General features: G+C 39.7%; 1 protein-coding gene across 1 annotated transcript in view; it reads left to right on the plus strand.

The window, feature by feature from the left end:
- The window catches only part of LOC149313236 (electrogenic sodium bicarbonate cotransporter 1-like), a 241,715-nt gene that overhangs the window by 63,890 nt on the left and 155,646 nt on the right, over positions 1-22,179 (plus strand). Inside the window, exon 4 of the mRNA XM_089526331.1 lies at positions 7,721-7,891. Coding sequence (XP_089382457.1) covers positions 7,721-7,891 — 171 coding nt within the window. The remainder of the gene's footprint in view (positions 1-7,720; positions 7,892-22,179) is intronic.

Raw genomic sequence — 22,179 nt, forward strand, 5'->3', positions numbered from 1 at the left:
ACTTGAGACTGCTGCTGAAATTGGCATCCCTTTGTTCAGCTCCCCCATATTCTGTACAAAGTGCTCTCCACATTTGTGGCTTTCACTTTTGCAGATTTCATTATTTGTGAGCTTGATTAATATGGTCTCTCTAGGAGTCTTTAGGTCCTCCAGCATGACCTGTGGAGGCCAACTTCCTCCACAGGTCACACTGAAGGACCTAGAGATTCCTAGAGAGAGATTCTCTCAGGTTAAAAAAAGTTTTTTTAATTTACATTTTTTACTCTTTCATTGGCATTTTATGTCTCCAACCCCATTGAATGTGGAGGGTCCACTGTATTGTGGAACTTCTGGTATGATGTAGTCTTGCCACACTGTGACTGTTCCCATCAGTGCTGGCAATACTAATGTGGACTGAAGCTGGGAAAACAGCTCAAAATCATGTTGTACAGTGGTTTGGTGTGAATGTGCATTCCTGGCCGGTTAAACCATACTTTAGCAAGTAGGAGTCAGCATCAGAAATGTGTGCTCCTTACTGTTTACTCACTTTGAGCATTGGCTTGTAAGGACATAAAAACTGTCTGCTGGTTCACATCAGAGGTCTGTTGTTTAGTTCAACAATCTTTTCACACAGTGGCCAAACAGATTTTACTGCAAAAATGACCCAGGACATGAATGTAACTGCAGCTTTAGTCTCATGTTCCTACTCAGCTTATACTGGAAGTGATATATAGCCATCAGGGCTGCATCTGCACTGCAGAATTAATGCATTTTGACACTACTTTAACTGCTATGGCTCAGTGCTGTGGAATATTGGTGTCTAGCCTTCTTTGTCAGGGAGCTCTGGTGCCACAACAAACCACAAACCCCAGGATTCCATAACATGGACCCATGACAGTTAAAGTGGTGTCAAACTGCAATACTTCTGCACGTGGCAGCCCCCCAAATAGCTGTTGATGGTTGCATCCTCCATTATTCAGTCTCTTTGTAAAGCCACCCAACTTGGCAGGCACACCTACACATTGTGATAGTGAGTTCTGCAGTTTACCTCTGAACTGTGTGAAGTTGTTCTTCTTTTTAACAAATCGATCTTAAAAGCATAGGTGTCTATTTGGGAAATATTGGGGAGCTGTAATTTAAGCTAACTGGGTCAGACATCCTGTTGAATGGAAGAAACATGGTCTTGATGCTTGTTTTTAACCTATATAAACTGTGATATAGCAAGGCAGGGAATGTATATCTGATTGAAGCCATTGAATTTAACTAGACATTACTGGAGAGGGGGATTTAAACAATGAGATTTTGTAGTAGCCCTATGTCTTCCATGACATCCATCTCTCTCTCTCAAACTCTTAGGCTCAATCTGTACTGTACAAATAATGCAGTTTGATACCGCCTTAACTGCCATGGCTCAATGCTGTGGAATCCTGGAATTTGTAGTTTTGTGGCATAGTTAGCCTTCTCTGTCAGAGAGCTTTGGTGCCACAACAGACTACAAATCCCAGGATTCCATAGCATCGAGCCATGGAAGTTAAAGCAGTGTCAAATGGCATTATTTCTGCAGTGCAGATGCAGCCTTAATTTATATTCTTTCTCCCAATATGAGTCCCAAAGCAGATAGTCCCATGCAAGATTGAAAGAAATAAGAAAACAAAGTGCTGTTTATTTTGAATAGAGGCAGATATAAGTGTACAGTTTTGTCCTGTCAGGAAAAAAGTGTGTGATCATGTAACAATGACCCTGTAAGCTTATCTAAGGTATCTGGGACACAGCGGCTTACCTGATATTACTGTCTCCATCAGAAAAAAGAGAAGCGTACTGAGTAGCTATGGGCAGAATTCTGAACGCCTTTCAGGCAGCTCTGTCTTTGGCTTATTAGCTAGAGGGCTCTCTGGTCCCATCCTGGCAACCTCTTGCAGTTTGTCAGGTTCCGCTGTGATGTTTTTGGCTGTGCCTTGTGTCTGGCATAACCCAATTCCCATGCCTCTCAGCCAGCACTTCTCTCCCTCCCAACTCTGGGCAGCCACCTGCTGCTTCTAGATCTCCAGATAGTCCATTCAAAGAGTGTTTTGACTCTTTTAAAACTGAGCCTCTTTCTTATTCTGTCATAGTTATAAAAGTTGTCAAAATAAGTGAAGGGTGAGAGTTGCATTGTATCTTCCCTGGCATTGCACTGGAAAAAAAGAAAAAGAAAAAAGAAGAAGAATCCAGGATTCATTTCTGCACTCAATTCTCCCAAATTCTGTTTTCTTCGAGAACAGCAGGACTTTTTTCTCCCTTGCTGCACTCATACCTAGAAGTCTTCTTCCTAATTCACCTACATAGTTCCATTGGTTTCTCCTCTTCTAATCTTTTCTCACTGTGCACCCTTTGGTTCAACCCTGATCCTTGCCCCTCACCAAAGCATATTCTAGGATTCTGTTGGTGTTATGTACAAGTGCAAGTAAATTTATATATGTGGTACTTTTTGGCTATTGTGCAACTGAAATATTCAGTCCATGGCTGCATAAGTGAATTGCTACAAGAGCAACCACTTCCCATGGACCTATATCCTGTTGTTACTCCCAACTCAAGTAGAGCCACTGAATCAATTGGATTTACCTATGTGTTGACTAACCATTTAACAATTGACTGAATGTGTCCACTTCATTTGGGACTAACCACAGGATTCTAGCCATACAGTTGCACATTCTTGCATGGAGAATAACTATTTGAGAGTGCCTTCCAGGTATCACTTCCTTCACTAGGACTGCAGAAGCAGTCACTGTGCATTCCTTTTTGCACAAGGGGGCAATAAACAGACACACTGACATTTATTCAGTCAGTTGTATAATGCCAGTATTCAGCAGAAGGGCAGTACAGAATAATTACCATATGACTATTCACATTTCACAAGCAAAATGCAGGTTCTCAGCTAAAAGTTGAACAAGTGTATGTTTTCCTATCTATCCCCTTTTACCTTTCCATTCCTCCCAATCCTTTTGTTATCTTATTGTTGCTACTTGGATTGTTAAATTCTTTGGGGACAGAGCCTTATCTTTCTCTATCCCCTCCAAAAATATGAAAAGTAACATGTAGATTCATGGCATTATAAAAACCGAGTGGCATACATTTCAAGGTAACTTAAATCGCAAGATAGGTATCTAAATAGGAGCCCATTGTGTACCTGAAGGCAGCCACAGTAATATGGCCTAATTCAACATAGCTGACTGGAGCAAATCTGTGAGGTGGTTTTGGTAGAAACTGGTGCTTTTTTTGGCTTGTGCAGAAGCCACTGTTTTTTTTATGTGGCTTTAATGCTGTGGCTGGCTTGATAATAGAAATACATCATAGTAAGCCTACAGTCCTAATACTTTAATATGCTGCCAACAGAACTAGACAATCTTGTTAATCTTTTGATCACGTGTGCATGGTGCAGATTTTGATAGTGTGAAACTAAAGTTGCATGTGTGTGGGCAAAAACCATTTCAGTTATGTCCTTGTCTCTTCCCTTATTCTGCAGAAAATTACAATAATGCTTTTGGCATTAGATTGTAGGAGCGAGGCAATGTGGGGGTCTATTTCCTTCTCCTCCTTTCCCTTCTGAGATATGGTTGGAGGAAATGGTTGGCACATATTTACAATGTCAAGATAAACTTGTGGACTTTCCTCCAAGGAGTGCCTTAAGCAGGAAACACTTGACACAATTTCTCAATGCGCCTTTATGTTTGAGACCTTTTCACATTTACTAGTACAACTTGAGTTTTCCCACGAGAACAAGACCATATAAATAGCTCTTCTCATGGTCATGCTCAACTTCATGATAACCTGCCTGTAGGAGATGCTAATTCCAGATTTTATCAGCTTTCCAGACTGTATTTTTCTTGAAAGACGGGGACATGGTCAACAGTTTTCACAGTCATGGGCTAAGAAGCCCAGTCTTTTGTTACAGAGAGAGAATGGTGAAGGAAAGAGTAGGTGTAATTTAGGAGATTATCACATGGGGAAAAGGATGTCTTTTTCCCATTCTTTTCCTTTCCTTCTTCTGATTGTGCAAAAGACTATCAGATGACGTCGCACTAATGTGGTCATTATCCTGTCAGTGAAGTGTAATTGTCTGCAATCACATGAAAGGCTATCGTACAACATTGCACTTATCCCATCTTTATCCCATCAGTGAAGTGGAATCGTCCTGTCATTTTTCATTAATGGAAGTTTCTGTTATTGAAAAGTGACAGGATAATGACAGGATAAGTACAATGTGTGTGTAAGCCTTTGGTGCGATAGTGCAATAAAGATGGGATAAGGATGGAGGCAATCCACTTTGCTCCCATCCTTTGTCCCCCCATCTGATATTCACCTTAGTGGCTAAAGAGTGAGTTCCTACTTGGGCAGTTTACTTTACTACCCAAGTAGGAACTCAGTCTTGCCAGACAGCTTTAGGTGAATTAGTTGCCACAGCTAGGGAACACTATTATAGGTGGGATATATATGTCCCCTTCGTTACAGGAATTGAGACGAGCAGTAAAGACTTAGTTCAGGTTGATATAACAAAATCCAAAGTATACTTTATGGTGATGACTTTATTAGTTCCACCAAAAAGTTTTATATACATAATGCAAGCTTTTGAAACTAACAGGCTTTTTCATCAGGCATTGATGCTAAAAAAATATTTTTAGGGGAAAATGTGATGATGTAGTGTCACAGAGCCTTTTCTTTCATGAGATATAAAAAGTGTTATTCAAAATGGTGTTGGAGGGAGGTTGATGTAGGTAGAGGCCACATCCCTTATTTGCCATGAGGTGGCTGGGGACAGAAACAGCCAAAGGAAGGCAATCTTATTTCTTTCTCCATTGGTAGAAACGAGGAGATTTCCTTTGAGATTTGGGCCATTGCTTAGCAGTCTGCTATTTCTGGTTGCTTTTTTCCAAATAAATTCTGTGATCCTATTGATTTCACTGGTGTGTAAATGGTCTTACTGATATCTAAATGGCGTTTTAATTGGTTTTATGGCTTATCTGGTTTTAAAGGATATTGTGCTCATTGCTTTTGCTGTTTTTATGGGGATGCTTGATCCCTATGGTTATGTATTTTGGCTTTTTATGACTTCTGTTTTGATTTGTGTTGCAATTGTATACTGTAGAAGCTTTTGTTTCAGTTTCTTTTGCCCTAGAAGCCAGTTTATAACTATTTTCAATAAAGTAAAAGTAACAGCTAGCATAGGCATCACAAAAATAATAATAAATAAAACAAAACAAAACAATGATTAATAATATAGCTGGAAAAATAGAAACTCATAACAAATTTAATGGTTTAAAAGTAGCAAAACAGGTGCAAAGTGATTTAAATCTGGTATGTTAGCTGAGAAGGTCCTCTTCCTAAGGTGCCTATCCACCTTATTTGGAACTTGGAAAAGTTTCATTTTGTGCAATTATTTATTCATTTATTGAATTTATATCCCACTTTTCCCCAAAAATGTACAATAATTTTAAAAAGGTCCAGTTCAAATATTAATTTACAGAAGTTAAAAAGAAATTAAATATCAATATTCTTAAAAACATGTTTAACAACCGCTAAAAACATTTAAAACATAGTTTCAATAAAAGATATACACACATGCACACATACTGCCGGCCCTAGGACAGAGTGGGGGCATGACATCCACATGGCACACATCCTGATGCCACCCCAACGCTGGTATCATGCTCTGTGCCTGACTGCATGGCAGGGGCATCACGGCGCATCACGGCACTTCTTTGGCACAGCATTTAGACACACTGTGCCAAAGGAGTGCCAAAAAGCCCAGTGCTGTTCTTTTTAGCACCTGCAAAGCGGTGGATAGGGGCCGTGGCGTGTGGTTGCCACAGCCCCGATCCAGCACTGAAAAGGGTGGTGCAGAGCTGCTCCTTTGTGGCAGTCTGTAGAGCCCCACAGCCTTTCAGATAGTCTGGGCCCAAGTTGTTTAAGGTCAAAACCAGCATTTCGAATGTACAACTTGCAGATTCTGTGTGCATCAACACTGTAGAAATAATGCTGTTTGACACTACAGTAACGGCCATGGCTTCATTGTACTGTACAGGATCCTAGGATTTGTAGACTTGTGAGGCTCCAGCACTCTTTGGCAGAGGAGGCAAAAGACCTTGTAAAACTACAGATTCCAGGATTCCATAGAATGAAGCTACAACACTTAAAGTAGTGTCAAGCTGCATTATTTCAACAGTGTAGGTGCACCCTCTGAAGGTGTGTTGTCTAGGGGGTTCTGTGAGTTGTAATCCAAAAAAATATTTTTTTCCCAAGCTCTTTCTCATTGGTGTATGACAGTGGTCTCCAAACTGTGCCCTTTAAGAGATTTTGGTCTTCAGCTCCCAGAAGCCTCAGCCATGTTGGCCAATAGTCTGGGATTCTGGAAGCTGAAGTCCAAAATCCCTTAAAGGGCACAGTTCGAGGACCACGGGTTTTCCTGTTCCCTAGCTAGCCTTCTGAATGCTGTCTGAGCACTCTAACAACAGAAATTTTAGTTTGAAGGACAGCAGTTGATGGCATATGGAGATAATGAACTCATTCTTGTTTATGGGAAGCATACCTTCACATAAACATTTTTGTCAGAGTGTGTAGATGCATGCTTATCTGCAGTTCTCCACCCTAAATCCTTGAGAAATGAGTGGGTAAAACCAGATTTTACTTGACCACATCAAAGCCATTTTGTGCTTGTGTTCTATATGAAATTAAGGAGAGTGTATTAACTGTAAAGCGAGGAAGATGGGTTATCAAATTAAGTAAACATCTAATGTCTTAACTTTGTTTTGCCACATGACAGTAACAACACTTTCTGAATTTCCCTAATCTGTAGAACCTGTGCTAGCTAGAATGTATATCCAGTTGGAACTTTCCACTCTTATATTATTAACTATGTTCATATTTACGTCAGGTGTGGTAAACGTGTTTAGAATCTTGACTGACTTTCATGTCATTCTATCTGGAAGATGGGGGGGGGGGGGGTCAGACCTGGTCCTCATATGGCTATGTGCATGTTGATAGGTACAGGAAAACTCTCTTTGTGCAAGAAGCACAAATGTATGCACATAATTATTTCATCACAAGTTTAGGGGTACTCATAGAATCTTTTTCATTCACTTTTTCTTTGGTACCTAAGGCTCTAGTGAACTTGAAGATGGGTACACAAACATATTTTAATGTCCTGCTTTTGTGTTTCTCATAACTATTTTGAGATTATAGATGTTTGTTGTTAGCACTAACCAGTAAGTGTTGGCCAAGCATAGTTAAAGCATACACAGTTTCAAAACTTCTCATTTGTTACAAAAGCAAAATATTATTTCTTTCCCCCCATTCCTATAGGAGCCCCTCTTTTTTTCTCCCACTGCTGGCATTCTCAGGGGACTGACTTTGGATCTTCTTGAGGCAGCCTCAACTCACTTCCATCTGCTTGTTAGCCACAAAAAATGTAGTTTAGTGATTACCATTACATAACAGCAATATTATGTAACATATAATCCAATGGTCCCCAAACATTTTTGGGCTACCACCCCATTTCCTCTTGAGTGACAACCCTAATGCCTCCCAACACCTATTTCTTGATCTAAGGTGCACTTTCTTCCTTGATCTTCCTTAGTAATTGTTCCAAGACAACTACTGTATGCCTAATAAAGTTGTTGTGACTTGTGTTACGCTGTATGTTAATCTTACTTGATGAAATCTGCAAATTGTTATTTTAAAAAACTTGCAATATTTTCATGTTCTCTAGGTCATCACACAGTGTACATTGGAGTCCACGTGCCTAAAAGTTATCGGAGAAGGAGAAGACACAAAAGAAAGCCCAAGGAGAAGAAAGAAAAGGAGAAAATTTCTGAAAACTCTGACAAGTCTGACATCGAAAATGCTGATGAGACAAGCAGTAGCATCCTCAAGCCGCTCAGTGAGTAATGGGCTGTTTTGGAATGTCTTTTAACTGAGGCTACTGTTTCAGTGAGAGCTAATAAAGATAGCCACTCGGGTTAAAAAGAATGTGGATGGTAGCATTTTGCATATATGATGCAAAATGTAGAAAACTCACACCTGAGCAAATGTTAAGCAAGGTGGTGCATTTTCACAACTGATTGAATTGATTTTATCTACTATTATGGAGTTCTTGTGATTTTGATCTATTTGAAATTTGTGTGGAGGCTCATTTCTGAATCAAGGAGTTATGTTTCCCGAGATATCAACTAAGGATAAAATTAACAGAACTGAGATTGAGAGGATAAAGACTCCAAATTACCTTCCTGCAATTGGATCATAGCTTCATAGTTTTTAGTATTGCTGCAGTTTTGGATGGAAAGATGTATTTCATTATCTCTGGATTAGAGGAATATTGGGTTTTCTGGTTGTTGATGCAGCTTCTAAAGTAATGGTGTATTTGCTGACATATTTAGTTGAAGGGCACTGATAGTGACAGGATTGTTGTTATTTTTTTAAAAAAGAAACCTCTTACTATGCCACCCTGAAGACACTCAGGCTTATCTGGTTCCAAGGACTGTGCAGGATTTGATCTGGTTAGTACTTGGATAGGAGACCACCAGGGAATACCACTGATCTTAGGGTATGACAAAGAGGAATCATGCCTGAAGCACTGGCAAGTCATTGTTGTAAGTCAGAATCAACAATACTGATCTAAGTGGACCAGTGGTTTACCTCAGTATAAGGCAGCTACCTGTGTTCCTAAAACATTGCCATCATTATCATCCCAGCTTTCTTAAGGAAGCTTAAGGTGATGTGTTGTTGTAACAATCCATGAAGTAGGTTAAACTGATACCCAAAGTTGATTACTCAGTTTTTTAATAGCAAGATAGGGATATTCAAATCTTTTGTTTTCATTCTGAAGAACTAACGGACTCATGGTTGGGGAAAAAAACCAAACAAAACCAGGTGTCTGAATCTCCTGAGGGCATCCGTGACATTAAACCGTAGTGTGTATACTTTGAGCAGAATTGTTTCCTCAGCTGTCCTCCTTTTGAGCATGGCTATCTTCTCCATTTACTAGAGTGCCACAAGCAAGGCACTATCTACTTTAATAACTCAGGACAAATTATGTACGTCAATATCTTCCTTTTATGAAAATCCACTCCAGCACTGATTAATCAGGAAACAGTTCATTTTATTTTTATATTTATGATTTGTTCTCTATCAGAAATTTTATCCGAGTAAGCAACAGTACATAAAAAGAAATGGAAACATCATATGTATATGGCTTTAAGAGTCGTCCACACTGTAGGGAAGAAATAAAATAAAGCCAGCTGCTACCCTCATCCAGCAATGTTGCCACCATACAGTCTGGAAGATTTTAACCCAACTGTCTTGTTTCTTAAGAGATCCAGGAATAGACTAGCAGGGGCTGTTGTAGTTCAGAAGATTAAGGGGCAATGGGATGTTGGTGAGCACGAAGCTTGCATAAGACTGATTTGCTCTAAGACTGGCTTCGGCCAGTGCCGATTTAACAAGTGCTAAAAAATCTACTGAGTTAGAGTCTGACTTGAAATTGAGATGTATAATTGAGTGGTGACCTCCCAGGTGCCTATATTATGACACAACCAGTCACATTTTGATGATCCAAATTGAGGAAATTTTAAAAAAAGAATACATGTTCCAAGGCTCCTTTGAATCAGGATGACAGTTTATAGAAGGGATTCCCAAATAATGTTGTTAATCCCCCTAATTCTTCTCTTTAGATTTCCCCAGCTCTCTGCTAGGTATTGTAGAGAACTAAAATAGTCTTTCTTCAGAGTTCTTTGTTGGTTTTTAAACAGGTTTTTAATCTGTTTTATAAAAGGGAAAAATGAAAGAGGCATGTTTCTTGCAAATATGATGCTTATGAAATTTGTGAATGATACCATATTAGGAGGGTTAGCTAATAGCCCACAGTTCAAAATGACCTTAACAGATTAGAGAGCTGGGACAAAACTAACAAAATGAATTTCAACAGGGAGAAATGTAAGACACTATACTTAGGCATAAAAAATGAAATGCACAGATATAGGACAGGTGACACCTGGCTTGACAACAATGCATGTGAAAGGGATCTAGGAGTCTTATTAGACCACAAGCTAAACATGAGTCAGCAGTGTGATGTGTCAGCTAAAAAACCCAAAGCAATTCTAGGCTGCATCAATAGGAGAATAGGAGTATAGTGTCTAGATTGAGGAAAGTAGTAGTGCCACTCTATTCTGCTTTGATCAGACTTCACCTGGAATAGTGTGTCCAGTTCTGGGTGCCACAGTTCAGGAATGATATTGACAAGCTGCAATGTGGAGGAGGATGACCAAACTGGTAACAGGCTTGGTAACCATACCCTATGAGGGATGGCTTAGGGAGCTGAGTATGGTGACACAATAGCCATGTTTAAATATTTGAAAGGGTATCACAATTGAAGGTAGAGCAAGCTTCAGAGACTAGGACACTGAGCAATAGATTCAAGTTAGAGGAAAAGAAATTCCACCTCAATATTAGGAAGAACTTGCTAACAGTAAGAGCTGTACAACAGTGGAATACGCTGCCTCAGAGTATGGTGTAGTTGTCTTCTTGGTGATTTTTAAATAGAAGATGGATGCCCATCTGTCAAGAGTGCTTTCATTGTGTATTCCTGCATGGCAGGGAGATAGACTGGATGGACCTTCTGGTCTCTGCTAACTTTATGGTTCTAAGATCTCAAAACATGAGCATGTTCATATGGGATAATACAGTCCTAATGTACTTGTGAAGATAATGGGACAGAAAGAAGGGTCTCCAGAAGATCTCAAAACACAGGGAGGCCCATTTTGGAGAATATGTTCCTTCTGATATCCTGGACCAGTATTTTATATGTGGAAACAGACTGGCTACTAGAGGAACTATTGAAACAAGGGAGTCCTCCACCCTGGCACATACTGTCTTCCTGCGGAGGGGAGTGCCTAGGAAAACGTTGTCACTGTTGTCCCCAGCATGTTTTGCATGAGGCATTCTGCCCATTGGTAGGGCTGACCCTGTGGGAAAGTCTTTCCCCCTTAGGCAGGCAGCATTTCCTTAGAACAGGTTTGGCTAAAATACTGCCCTCCAGATGTTGTTGATAGGAGGCATCCGAAGGGTCACATTTTGTCTACCACTGCCTTGAGAAGTCCTGTTTCACAGACTTCAAAGAAGCAGCTATGTTAGTCTTTTACTGCATAAAAAGGAGGAAGGGAGGGGGACAAAAAGAAAAGAAAAGAAAAGAAAAGAAATGTGGCAGCACCTTTAAAGAGTAACTTGCTTTTATTTTAGCATGACTTGTTGTAGATATAAACCTACTTTATATCCATGAAAGCCCATGCTAAAATAAAAGCCAGTTAGTCAAAAAGATGCTGCCACATTTTCTCTCTCTCCTTCACTTCTTACTTTGTCATTGTTGTCACGTGCTTTTAAGTTGTTTCTTACTTATGGCAACCCTAAGATCAAAGTGTCACAGGGTTTTCTTGGAAAAATTTGTTCAGAGTGGATTTGCCTTTGCCTTCCTCTGAGGTTGAGAAAGTGTGGCTTGCCCAAATCATCCAGTGGATTTCCATGACCGAGCAGGGATTCAAACCTTGATATTCAGAGTTGTTGTCCAATATTCAAACCATTGTACTATGTTGGCTCTGTTCCCTTTCTTACTTTCCAGTCTTGTATAACCTGCATTTTAAGCTTGGAAAAGGAACTTTTACCTTTTCTGTCTCCACCATGTTTAGGACTTTAACGTTAAAACTAATTACTATACCCTCCTTTGTGAGGGAAATGTACATCTCATCCTTTTGCAACTTGCAGTGAAAACGCTGATTAAAAAACAAGCAAGACTCAAGTACTTGTCCCTTCAGCACTTCTGATGATATTCAATTCTTGTTTCACTATCAGTCCAAAGCACTCTTGGGTGAAGGATGGTTATTTCATAATATTTGATCTTGTTAGCATGGCCACTTGAGTGATTGAGCTGAAATGCCATACATATGGCTTTGGTTTCATTTTTAAAAAAGAAATGGCCACTAATGTGGATCTGACTCAGCTTCTAAATTTAATCTGTAAATTGCTGTACTCTCTTTCCCTGTGTGAGTATATAGTATAACCTTTGCTTCTGTCTCAGTGGTAGCCATGTCATCCAAGGCCTGGGGTTAATGTGCAGCTTTTAACATTTTGTGATTCAAAATGCAGCTTTCCCTGGAAAGTAAATGCTGTATAATCTGATTAGGCAGAAAGCTAGTATGGTTGAGCCAGGTTTTTTTGGAAGACAGCCGTCTGTTTGGGGGTATGTTGGAATGGTGCTGGACAGTACCTGCCTTTAGGGAATGTACAAGAAAATTAGAAGTTAAAGATAAGTAATGATTTGAGCACTTGGAAGGGGCTGTATGAAAGAGATGCCAATGATTCCATTATCAAAATTAAAAAAAATCTAGCTGAATTGCATGGCCCTGCACAGACCTATTCAAATTATCTTTTCCCATAGGCTGCAATAACATATCAGCTATAAATCCTTAAAATAAATTTTAGTTTACAAGCGAGAGCCAGCATAGCGTAGCCAGCATTGGACTATAATTTAATTCTCCACTCAGCCATGGAAACCCACAGGATGACCTTGGGCAGGTCACACACTCTCAGACCCAGAAAAGCCTGTGATAGGTTGCCATAAGTTGGAAATGACTTGAAGGCATACAACAAAGCAGCATATCAACAGTGCGAAAGGATAATTTGGTTGTTCTTATATTTTAAGTTCAACATTTGCTTTCTATACTGAGCTCACAAATATAAAAATTAGTTCTTTGTCATCTCTGTGAACTCACACAAATGCTTGCCTGTTCAGTGCATCATTAAGAACCATATATAGTTAGGGAATAAGTGTTTGGGTGGTAGCCCCTTCTCTACATGTGATCCACCATGTGAACCATGTCATTCCCACTCAATCCCTCACTTAGGGATGAAACAGATCGCCCCTTTGTGCCGGCTTGGGAGCAATGTCAGAGCAAGGTGTTTAGACATCGCATGCTCTGATGCCACCCTCAAGCTGGTGTCATGTCACCTGCCTGACCACATGGTGGTCAGCTTTGCAGCGCTATAGTGGTGTGGTGTTTATATGCCGCAAGCTGCAAGAGCGGCACAAGTGTGTGCCAGCAGTGGAAAAGCTGGCTTTTTCCTGGCTCAAAAAGAAGCAACATTTTTCTGCTTCTTTTTATGCCAGCAAAAAGCTGGGTTGGGGGCATAGTGTGTGGTTGCTGTGGCCCCAACTTAGCATTCAAAGAGCTTTCAGCACTGTCTGATTCAGCCCTTTTTATCTGCCACAACAGCAGCATCAGTAAGAATTTTTTTTCACCTGGTTTGACCTAGTGTCTTTTACTTCTTTTATCATCTTGTGTTTTGGCTTGGTTTTCGGTTTGGTTCTCAGCTTGATTTTCAGCTTGGATTTTGGCATAGACTACTAATTTACTTCAGCATTTTTCTCTCTTAGTATATTGGCTTGATCCATCTTTTTGGCTGCATGAACCCTTAGGGGTTTATGGCCTCCACAGCCTCCTTCAAAAAGTGTGCCTCCTGTGGTGGTAAGATTCCAAAGGACAGCCATTCAAAGTGCTTGTTGTGTTTAGGAGAGGAACACAACTTCAGGATTTGAACACATTGCCAGACATTGGCCCTTCAGGCATGTTGGAATCACTTATCCTGGTTTACAACTTTCTTTTGGGAGAATGCCTTGAAGGCAGTGGATTGAACTGTAAAAAATAGAGCTCTCTTTCCTTCTAAGCACCCTTCAGTAACTTCTCAGCCCTGACTGTCTTTGGTTCCTCAGTCCAAGTTTCTCTTTAGAGATCCCTCCATGATTCAGGGTCTCAGCCAGAAGGGCCTCATACTGCTATAGAATGGCCTGTGTTGGAGGTGGCTATTCAATCCCCAGTCAACTGTTTGATTCCAACAGTCCACTGCTCAATCCTATGAGTTGACAGGGCCCTCCCAAGTCCTTTCCACACTGGAGAGATCTGTTGTAGTGGAGTCTCCCTCCTTGGAGGTCTTCAAACGGAGGCTGGATGGCCATCTGTTGGGGATGCTTTGATTTGGATTTCCTGCATGGCAGGGGGTTGGACTGGATGTCCCTTGCGGTCTCTTCCAACTCTATGATTCTATGATGTTGAAGAAAATGAGCAGGTTACTAACTAGTAACTGTTTTTTTTATATGATCTTCTGTGAATTCACACAACCCCACCCTTCCTCCCCTCTTTCTTGGGTCTGCTACTCTTACAGTGATGGTGATGGTGATGATAAAGAAGATCTTCCAGTAGTTCTTTTTTAGGCTGTGAAACTCCATATTGTCCTCCTTCCAGCAACAAAAATATTGGACATTTTTTTGTTCAATCATGCTTTTAGCAACTGATTGTCTGCTGTGGAAGAGACTTTTAACAGAGGCTGCTGTACTTTTTAGTGATGTGTTTCTTAATTGTTTTCAATTAAGTAGTGTTTTAATATTATAAATGTTTTACAATGTGTTTGCTTTTATTGGTTCCTTTTTTATCTTGCCATGAGTTGCCTTGAATTATAGTTTTGGGGAAAAGATGGGATATATGTCAAACCAACAATCTGTCAGGTTAAGCTACTGGTACACAGTATATTTGGGATCTTAATTAGTGGTAAGGCAACATTGCAGTTGCTACCAGTCATAGTTATGTATGCTGATTGCTCTGCATCCATGTGATTTATGAGTATGACCATGATACTGGAAGATTTATGTGATAAGCTGTCTTGTAACATGATCAACAGTGGTGCTGACTTGCACGGGATAATCTTCCTCAATAATAAAAAGTTATTGGTTTTCCACGTCTATGTAATATAATCCAGACACATGTCATCATCAATGAAATGATGTGGAAATTCAGTTACTGATTCAAAAATATTACTGGGCATTGGTGATGCTATCCTGGGTCAACTTGACCATACATCCCCCCCCCCTTTTTGAGCCAGGGGGTGCATTGACGTTACTGAAGTCCAAAGGGATGCTAGTTAATATCAAGTACTAGTGTTATTTACTATGCAGCCCATTAAGGATGTAAAGCACTTGCAGTTTTTCTTGTTCTCAACAATAAAGGATGTCTTGACATTTCATAATTCTAAAACTTCTTTGTGAAGAGCCCATTTGTACTGTTTTTTTGCACATATTTTTTTTGTGTGTATATAATATATGTATATATATGTATACATACTGCATTTTTGTAAAGAACTCTCAAACTGTGAAAAACCACCCCAAAATGCTCAGAAATTTTCATAATCTTGGCCAAAAGGGCTAAATCTGATCTTAGTTCCAACTGAGATCTAAGGCACTTAAGTAAGTGGTGAATGAAGTGCCATTCATTTTACTCAATTTGGGACAAACATTGAATTTAGTCCACAGGTAGGCCTTATGGGAATTCAGATTGTCCCCTTGTATTGTATGGTTAGCAGTGCTGACCTAGGGCTCTGTTCATGTGGGGAAAGGTAATGAGGTCCTTAATACATTGTACAAACCCCATCTCTTCCCTCCATTTTAATTTACCACTCTGCAATAGCTTTCAAAAGCAGCCATTAACAGATCTGTCACAATAGGAAAGGCAGCTTGCTCTTCTCCCCCTATTCCTTTAACTTGAACACTGTACTGGAGCCTAGAAAATAGTTTTGCCTTAGGGTTGCCATAAATTGGAAATGACTTTAAGGCAGACAACAACAAGAACAACAATGATAGGGATTAAAAGTCAATTTATGTGAAAGACTTTGAATACTTGAAATGATCAATATAAATACTGGTACTGTTTATTACTGTTACTAATTATTATCATTAATTAATTAATAACTATTATATAATTAATAATAGCATTCCTAGTTTTTATTCAGGTGGCGTGTCTGATAGAGAATGCAAAGAAGGGTCAAAAATTAAAATCATGTTTGTCAAAATAACTTGATTCCATTTTGCCTCCATTTCAGGAAGCTTGTGTAAGAAGCAGTGCTTCTGTTTATGTCCCTGAAATCATCCTTTTTTTTTGGCTTTCCCGTGAAGTATGTGCCCAGGAAGGGAGAGACTGTAGCTCAGTGGTACAATACATGGTTTGCATGCAAAATCTCTCAGATCCAATCTCTGGTATTTCTAGTTAAGATGATCAGATAGCAGGTGAAGATGAGGAGCTCCACCAGAGAGCACTTGCCAGTTACAGTAAGAAACACTCTGTTAGATGGGCAAATTGAAATTGTAATTCAGTTTCCTCTTGGAATGTTTGCAGAAGGCCTTCATATGTACAGAGCATCATAGGCACATGACATGGAATATATATGGAGCTCCTTAAACACTTTCTATTGCTCAGTTACCTATGTAGATGTAAGATCTTCCCATCTACAATATGGGGATAATAATATTGATCTACTGATCAGTATTATCACGCCCCATATTGTAGATGGGAAGATCTTGTTTGCTCGTTGGGGTGGAATTTCAATCTGACTTATGCTCTGATTCTCTCAGCCATGCAGTACATGCAACATACCCATCCACCAGCCAATCTGTTGCAAATATCCTGGTGTAGCTTTCCACTGCCTTATACATCTTCCATGGGCCCCCGTTTGAATCCAGCAACCTGGCTCTGTCTTACCTTAAATGAACTCATAAAATCATTATGGAAAAGTACAGCTTGTCGTCTGACACGGGGGTGAGGGGGATGGGCAGAGAGAGAGAGAGAGAGAGAAAAAGCCAGAACATGCACATGAGCAATGTAAACATTCTTTCTTTCTGAGCTATAAGGCAGGTTTGCATGCCTCTAGAGTACATCTGCTGCTCCATGAATCCTCCCTAAGGATTGTTCCCATTCTGCATTCTTAATGTTTAAGGCTGTACTCTTTAACTGAAAAACTCACTAGACTAATGCATTAAAAATGAAATCTATAATTGATTTAAAAAGGAATCTCTAATTAATGAGACAATACAGGTCTTTAAAGAAGCCAATTATTAATGCTGTGTAAGCACTTTTAAAAAGTTAGGATTCCAGAAGAAATATCATAGATAGCAAGTACATTTCTGTACCGCTTACTGATGTACTTAGTGGTTTACAAAGTGTAAGCTAATTTCCCCCAACAAGCTGGGTACTCATTTTAGCAACGTACGGAAGGATGCCAGGCTGAGTCGACCTGGATCCCTGGCTGGTATTGAAGTCACAACCTTGTGGATTGTGAGTGAGTGGCTGCAGTACCACTGTGCCACCAGGGCCCCTTCATGCCCTTCATGGTCACAAAAGAAGAGATACATGTTTTAAGATAGCATCTGCTGCAATTGGTACATGTACTATCTAAAAACACAGAATGTACTTTTAAAAATTCAAAAGAGTTTATTTAAGTTATATGTAAATTTATTAATGTTTAATCAATTAACCTTCATTTAATTATCAGCTGAGATTTCTATAACTAAAATTTCTATAGTAGCCCTAGTAATGTGTGCCAATTTGTATTCCAGCTGACCTCACCAAAGGTATAAGTAGTAGTAGCAGTAGATGTAAATAGTAATAGTATAAGGATCTGACGGTCTTCTCTCTAAGTTTTAGCAAGGCTTGACCCTGTTTAGCTTCCCAAATCAAACAAGATTGATATGTTCAGGGTGATATGGTGTCTGTGTAGTGATATGATTATTTTACCCCTTGCTGGATTGGATTCAAACACAGCAAGGCACTTATTGGGGCAGCCCCATGTCATAATGGTAACCTATAAATATGACTCTGTGTAAAAGGAAACCTGTGAAATACTTTAAAAAGGTGGAATTGGAAATTAAAGCAATGCTGATGATCCTTTTTAATTTTTTTTTAAGATTATGAGATCTTGAGGTCATTACAGCAAGCAATAATTTCTCAAAGGTCACCATGATGTTATGGATATGGATGTTGGCCATGCAATAAAGCCATTAAGTGATTAAATTTCATCTTGGCATTTGCCCCCATCATAGTAGAGAATTGTTCACTCTTGGCAGTATAATTTGCAACTAGTTGTGTTGCTTCTGGTCACCTATTGTGTCTCCACTTGGCTGGGGCTACAGAGAAATTGCCACTGCATTAGGGCTGCATTTGGTCCCAGAAGACACATTTGCAGAGCTTTTGGCAATTCAATTATGCTATAACAAGAGCAAGATACTATATACATAATCCAGAGAGTCTCCTGTGAATTAATATTTGGTGCCTGTTTACTCACCAATTCATTTGTCATACCAATTGTTTTGTGGATTTTTTCTTTCATTTGCTCAGTGCCAAACCTTGCCCACTTTCCCCCTTTCTTCTGGCACTTTGTTCAGCTCTCATTTGGAGTATCAGTAAGTACCTCTGTGTTGAAAGGGAAAAAGTAAGGAAAAACTTTGAATGCAACAACAGGCAAGACAAGCAACTACTTCGCAGTCCCCAGTGCAAGTTGTTTCTTCTCTGCAACTTATGTTGACAATTGCTGTGGTTGGACCAACACTTCATCATAAGGTAGTTAACATTAATTATAATGAGATGAAATCAAGCCAACCTCAGATCTGAGGCTCTGACGCTGAATTGTTCAAACTAACCAGAGTTAATCTGAACCACAGTTCAGCATCTAGGCAACACTGTAAGCTGTGGCTAAACATGGAATTTATAGGCTTCCTTTTTGGCTGTGCAAGAACAGAGGACAGAACTTGCTGCAATCCATTCATATTAAATTGAACCATGATTTAGTAAGACCTTTGAATTAAGTCACCAGAGTTAATGGTGTAGAGGCCTATCAATGATAGTTAACCTATGATAGAAGTATCTTTCAGAAAAGTGGTATTGTATTTGTATTCATTCAAGAAATCTTTAGCATCTCTGTTGGAAGATTATTTATTTATTTATTTTGCTACAAACTCCCTTCTACACAAAGTACTCAGCTATATTACCCTACCACAATAAGTAATACTGGCAGCTGTAAAAAAAAATTCACATTTATCTAGTACAGTTAAAATCTAAGGGATTTGCTGGTATTATCTGAAAGCAGAGAAAAGCAATTTGAAAAACAGAACATAGTTACAGATAACAATTTTATCCAGAATTAGGAAAATTAATTTAATTTTTTTTAAAGGCCTTGGTTTATGGTAATGAGTTGAACCAACTGTAAACTGAAATAGACACAGTGAATCAATGGTAGCACTGATTTAGCATTCAGCAATTGATACATGTAAGAGCTTAATCTCTTCTTGGAGCACCTAAAAGAAGCATCAACCCCCCTCTACTAACCCATCCAACCTTTAGGATGAGCACAAACAGTTATGGTTGTCCATAATTTAAAGCTCTTTAGCATCATTTTTCTTTAGTTCATTCTTTTCATCCTTTGTTACATGCCACTGAGTTTTACCCTCAACTTATCCATGGGTCATATCAAAATCCATAATTTTGGCCTCAAAACCTGCCCTCGACTTATATGTGAGGTCAACGTATAGTCGAATATATATGGTATGTGTAATATTTAAGGTTAATGAACCTTACAACACCTTCAAGAAGTATTTGCAATGGCCAACAGTGTTCCATGACAAGATCTCCATCCATTCTCTCTCTTTTGGCAGATATATTACTAAATCCATAATGCAGGAAATATTATAGATATTAGCTTGAGCAACCGACATAAAACAAATCAAAAGAAGAAAAACTGAGCAGTGAGGAATTGAAGAGATTGTGCACTTTGAAATGGAATGCTGCCGAAAAGTTATCATTCGTCCTAGAACACACAAGGCCTGTCAACTCCCACATCTTTCCCCTCAGAACCACCCACGTTTACAGATTAATTCCCTTCCCTGCTGCTATCTTTTCATTATTAACAGTACTGTAGTTCTAAAGTTAATTGCAGTGAATAAAGTAGATTATAGGCACATCTATCACCAAACTTTTATTTCAGTTTACAAGAGAGCAGAGGTGGGAAGAAGGTAGGTCATGATCTATTGTCAGTCTCTGGGTGATTTGCAGTATACTGGCAAGAGTTTCTCACTGTGTTGTTTAACAACTGCTAAAACAGGGGGCAGAAATGAAGAAATCTAGTGTGAAAGGGCTCCAAGCTTAGTTCAGTGCAGGTGTATATATGTGTGCTGTGTACTTTCAAGTCATTTCTGAGTTATGGCAACCCTATAATGCAGTTTTCTTGGTAATATTTGTTCAGAGGTGGTTTGATATTGCCTTGCCCTGAGGATGTGCCTTGCCCAAGTGGACTTCATGGCTGAGTGGGAATCAAACCCTGCTCTCCGAAGTCATAGTCCAACTTTCAAACCACTACACTACACTGACTCTTTCAGTGCAGGTATTGCAAACTAATTCCTAGCTTGCACTGTTACTGACATAATCTTCAAGAACCATCACACAGAATCAGACCACGAAGATGGTCTTTGTGAAGGTGGTCAGTGACTACTTAAATTCTCCAGGTATGTTCAAACCCAATTTAATTCAATAGGAATTACTTCTGAATAAATAAGAATGAGACTGTACTGTTAGAGACATCATGCAAGGGGCTGGAATATGTATCTGAATCTAACTGTATTTAGCTGCATGTTTAGTTCATTTAGCTCAGTTCAATGTAACAGAACTAGCTGTATCCCTGGTGGCTGCTGTGCTTGATACGCCAGCTGCGCCCCTACCTGGACCGTCGGGACCTTGAAACTGTTGTACATGCTTTGGTAACCTCTCGATTGGATTTCTGCAATGCGCTCTACATGGGGCAACCCTTGTACCAAACCCGGAAGCTTCAACTGGTGCAGAATATCGCAGCCAGACTGGTCACTGGTAGTTCCAGGACGGACCACATCACACCTATTTTAAAAGATCTCCACTGGCTACCTGTTCGCTTCTGAGCTCAATACAAGGTGTTGGTTTTGACCTATAAAGCCCTAAATGGCTTGGGCCCAGGGTACCTGGAGGACCGTCTCTCCCCATATAATCAGCCCCGCACACTCAGAACATCTGGGACAAATTTGTTGGAGGTCCCTAAATCCCATCTGGTGAGGACCACACAGAGGGCTTTTACTATTGTCGCCCCCTCATTGTGGAATAAGCTCCCTGTAGAGCTCCATTCCTCTGCATCTTTAGTTTCTTTCAAGAAACAATTAAAAACGCATCTATTCCAGCTGGCTTTTTCACTTTAGGTAATAGTGCTTTTTCTCTGCTCCTTGTTCTTTGTTTTTCGACCCCAGACTAGTGCAATATATTGTCCTTTTCTTGCCCCTAGTGAATTGCGATTTGTATAGATTCCCGTTCATACCCCTTGTAATGATGTTTTAAAACTTTTATATTGTAATGCTTTTAACTGTTTTTTTATTATTCTTTGTCTTGTAAGCCGCCTTGATCATGCAATTGGAAAGGCGGGGTAAAAATAAAAACTATTATTATTATTATTATTATTATTATTATTCTCTTCTATAACTGAGTACCACTTAAAAGCTGGGTTATTGTTTTAAATGTGAATTTCTAGCTACCTTGGGTGCTTTTTTTAGAGACAGAAAGGGGAGGTAGGTACCCTGCAATAAAATAAGTTGGCATTGCAGCCTACTGTTAAACATAGTCATGTCCACAATGATGGTAAAACTGCACAGCTGGCACTCACAACAAGCTGATACTGGCAACACTGTCCACACACTTCCCAGGAGACCCTTCTCCCTCTTTCCCCATGACTTGTGAGGGCAAACGCCATCCTAATCAATGTAGATGTGCTGTGTTGATGGCAGTGTCAGGCTAATGTGTGCCTGTGTGATCAATTTGCACAACTGCAAAAGGAATGGCACTGGAGGAACCATGTAGACTTGAAAGTGCTGTGATAGGAGTTGGTATTCCTGGGTGGGAAGAGGTCAGCGGCTCATTTGGCACACAGTCCACATGCTTAGGGGATTCTCCAAATTTTCTGCCCTGATTCAGAGTAAATTGGGACTATTTTTACTCTGGAATGTGGTTGGACCCATGTTTCACCCATTTTGGTCCCATGCATCATCTAAACAGGTCAGTGTGGAAATGAAGTGGGCAGGTTTATTTTCCTCCATGTGGACACATCCCATGCAGAGTAGGGTTATATAAAGATTCTAAATTCCAAGTTGCACCACTGCACCAGGTGCGGACCAGTTTCAGACTGGCTCTGGGCTTACGGCAAGTGCAGACAAAGCGATAGGCATTCTAGTATGTTGTTTGAATGTAGTCTTTTTCTAATAATTCGTGCTCTATTATTATTATTATTATTATTATTGAA

This window comes from Sceloporus occidentalis, unplaced genomic scaffold (genome assembly GCF_023333645.1).
Source record: "Sceloporus occidentalis isolate IW3139 unplaced genomic scaffold, rSceOcc1.0.p SCAF_5, whole genome shotgun sequence".
Taxonomy (NCBI): domain Eukaryota; kingdom Metazoa; phylum Chordata; class Lepidosauria; order Squamata; family Phrynosomatidae; genus Sceloporus; species Sceloporus occidentalis.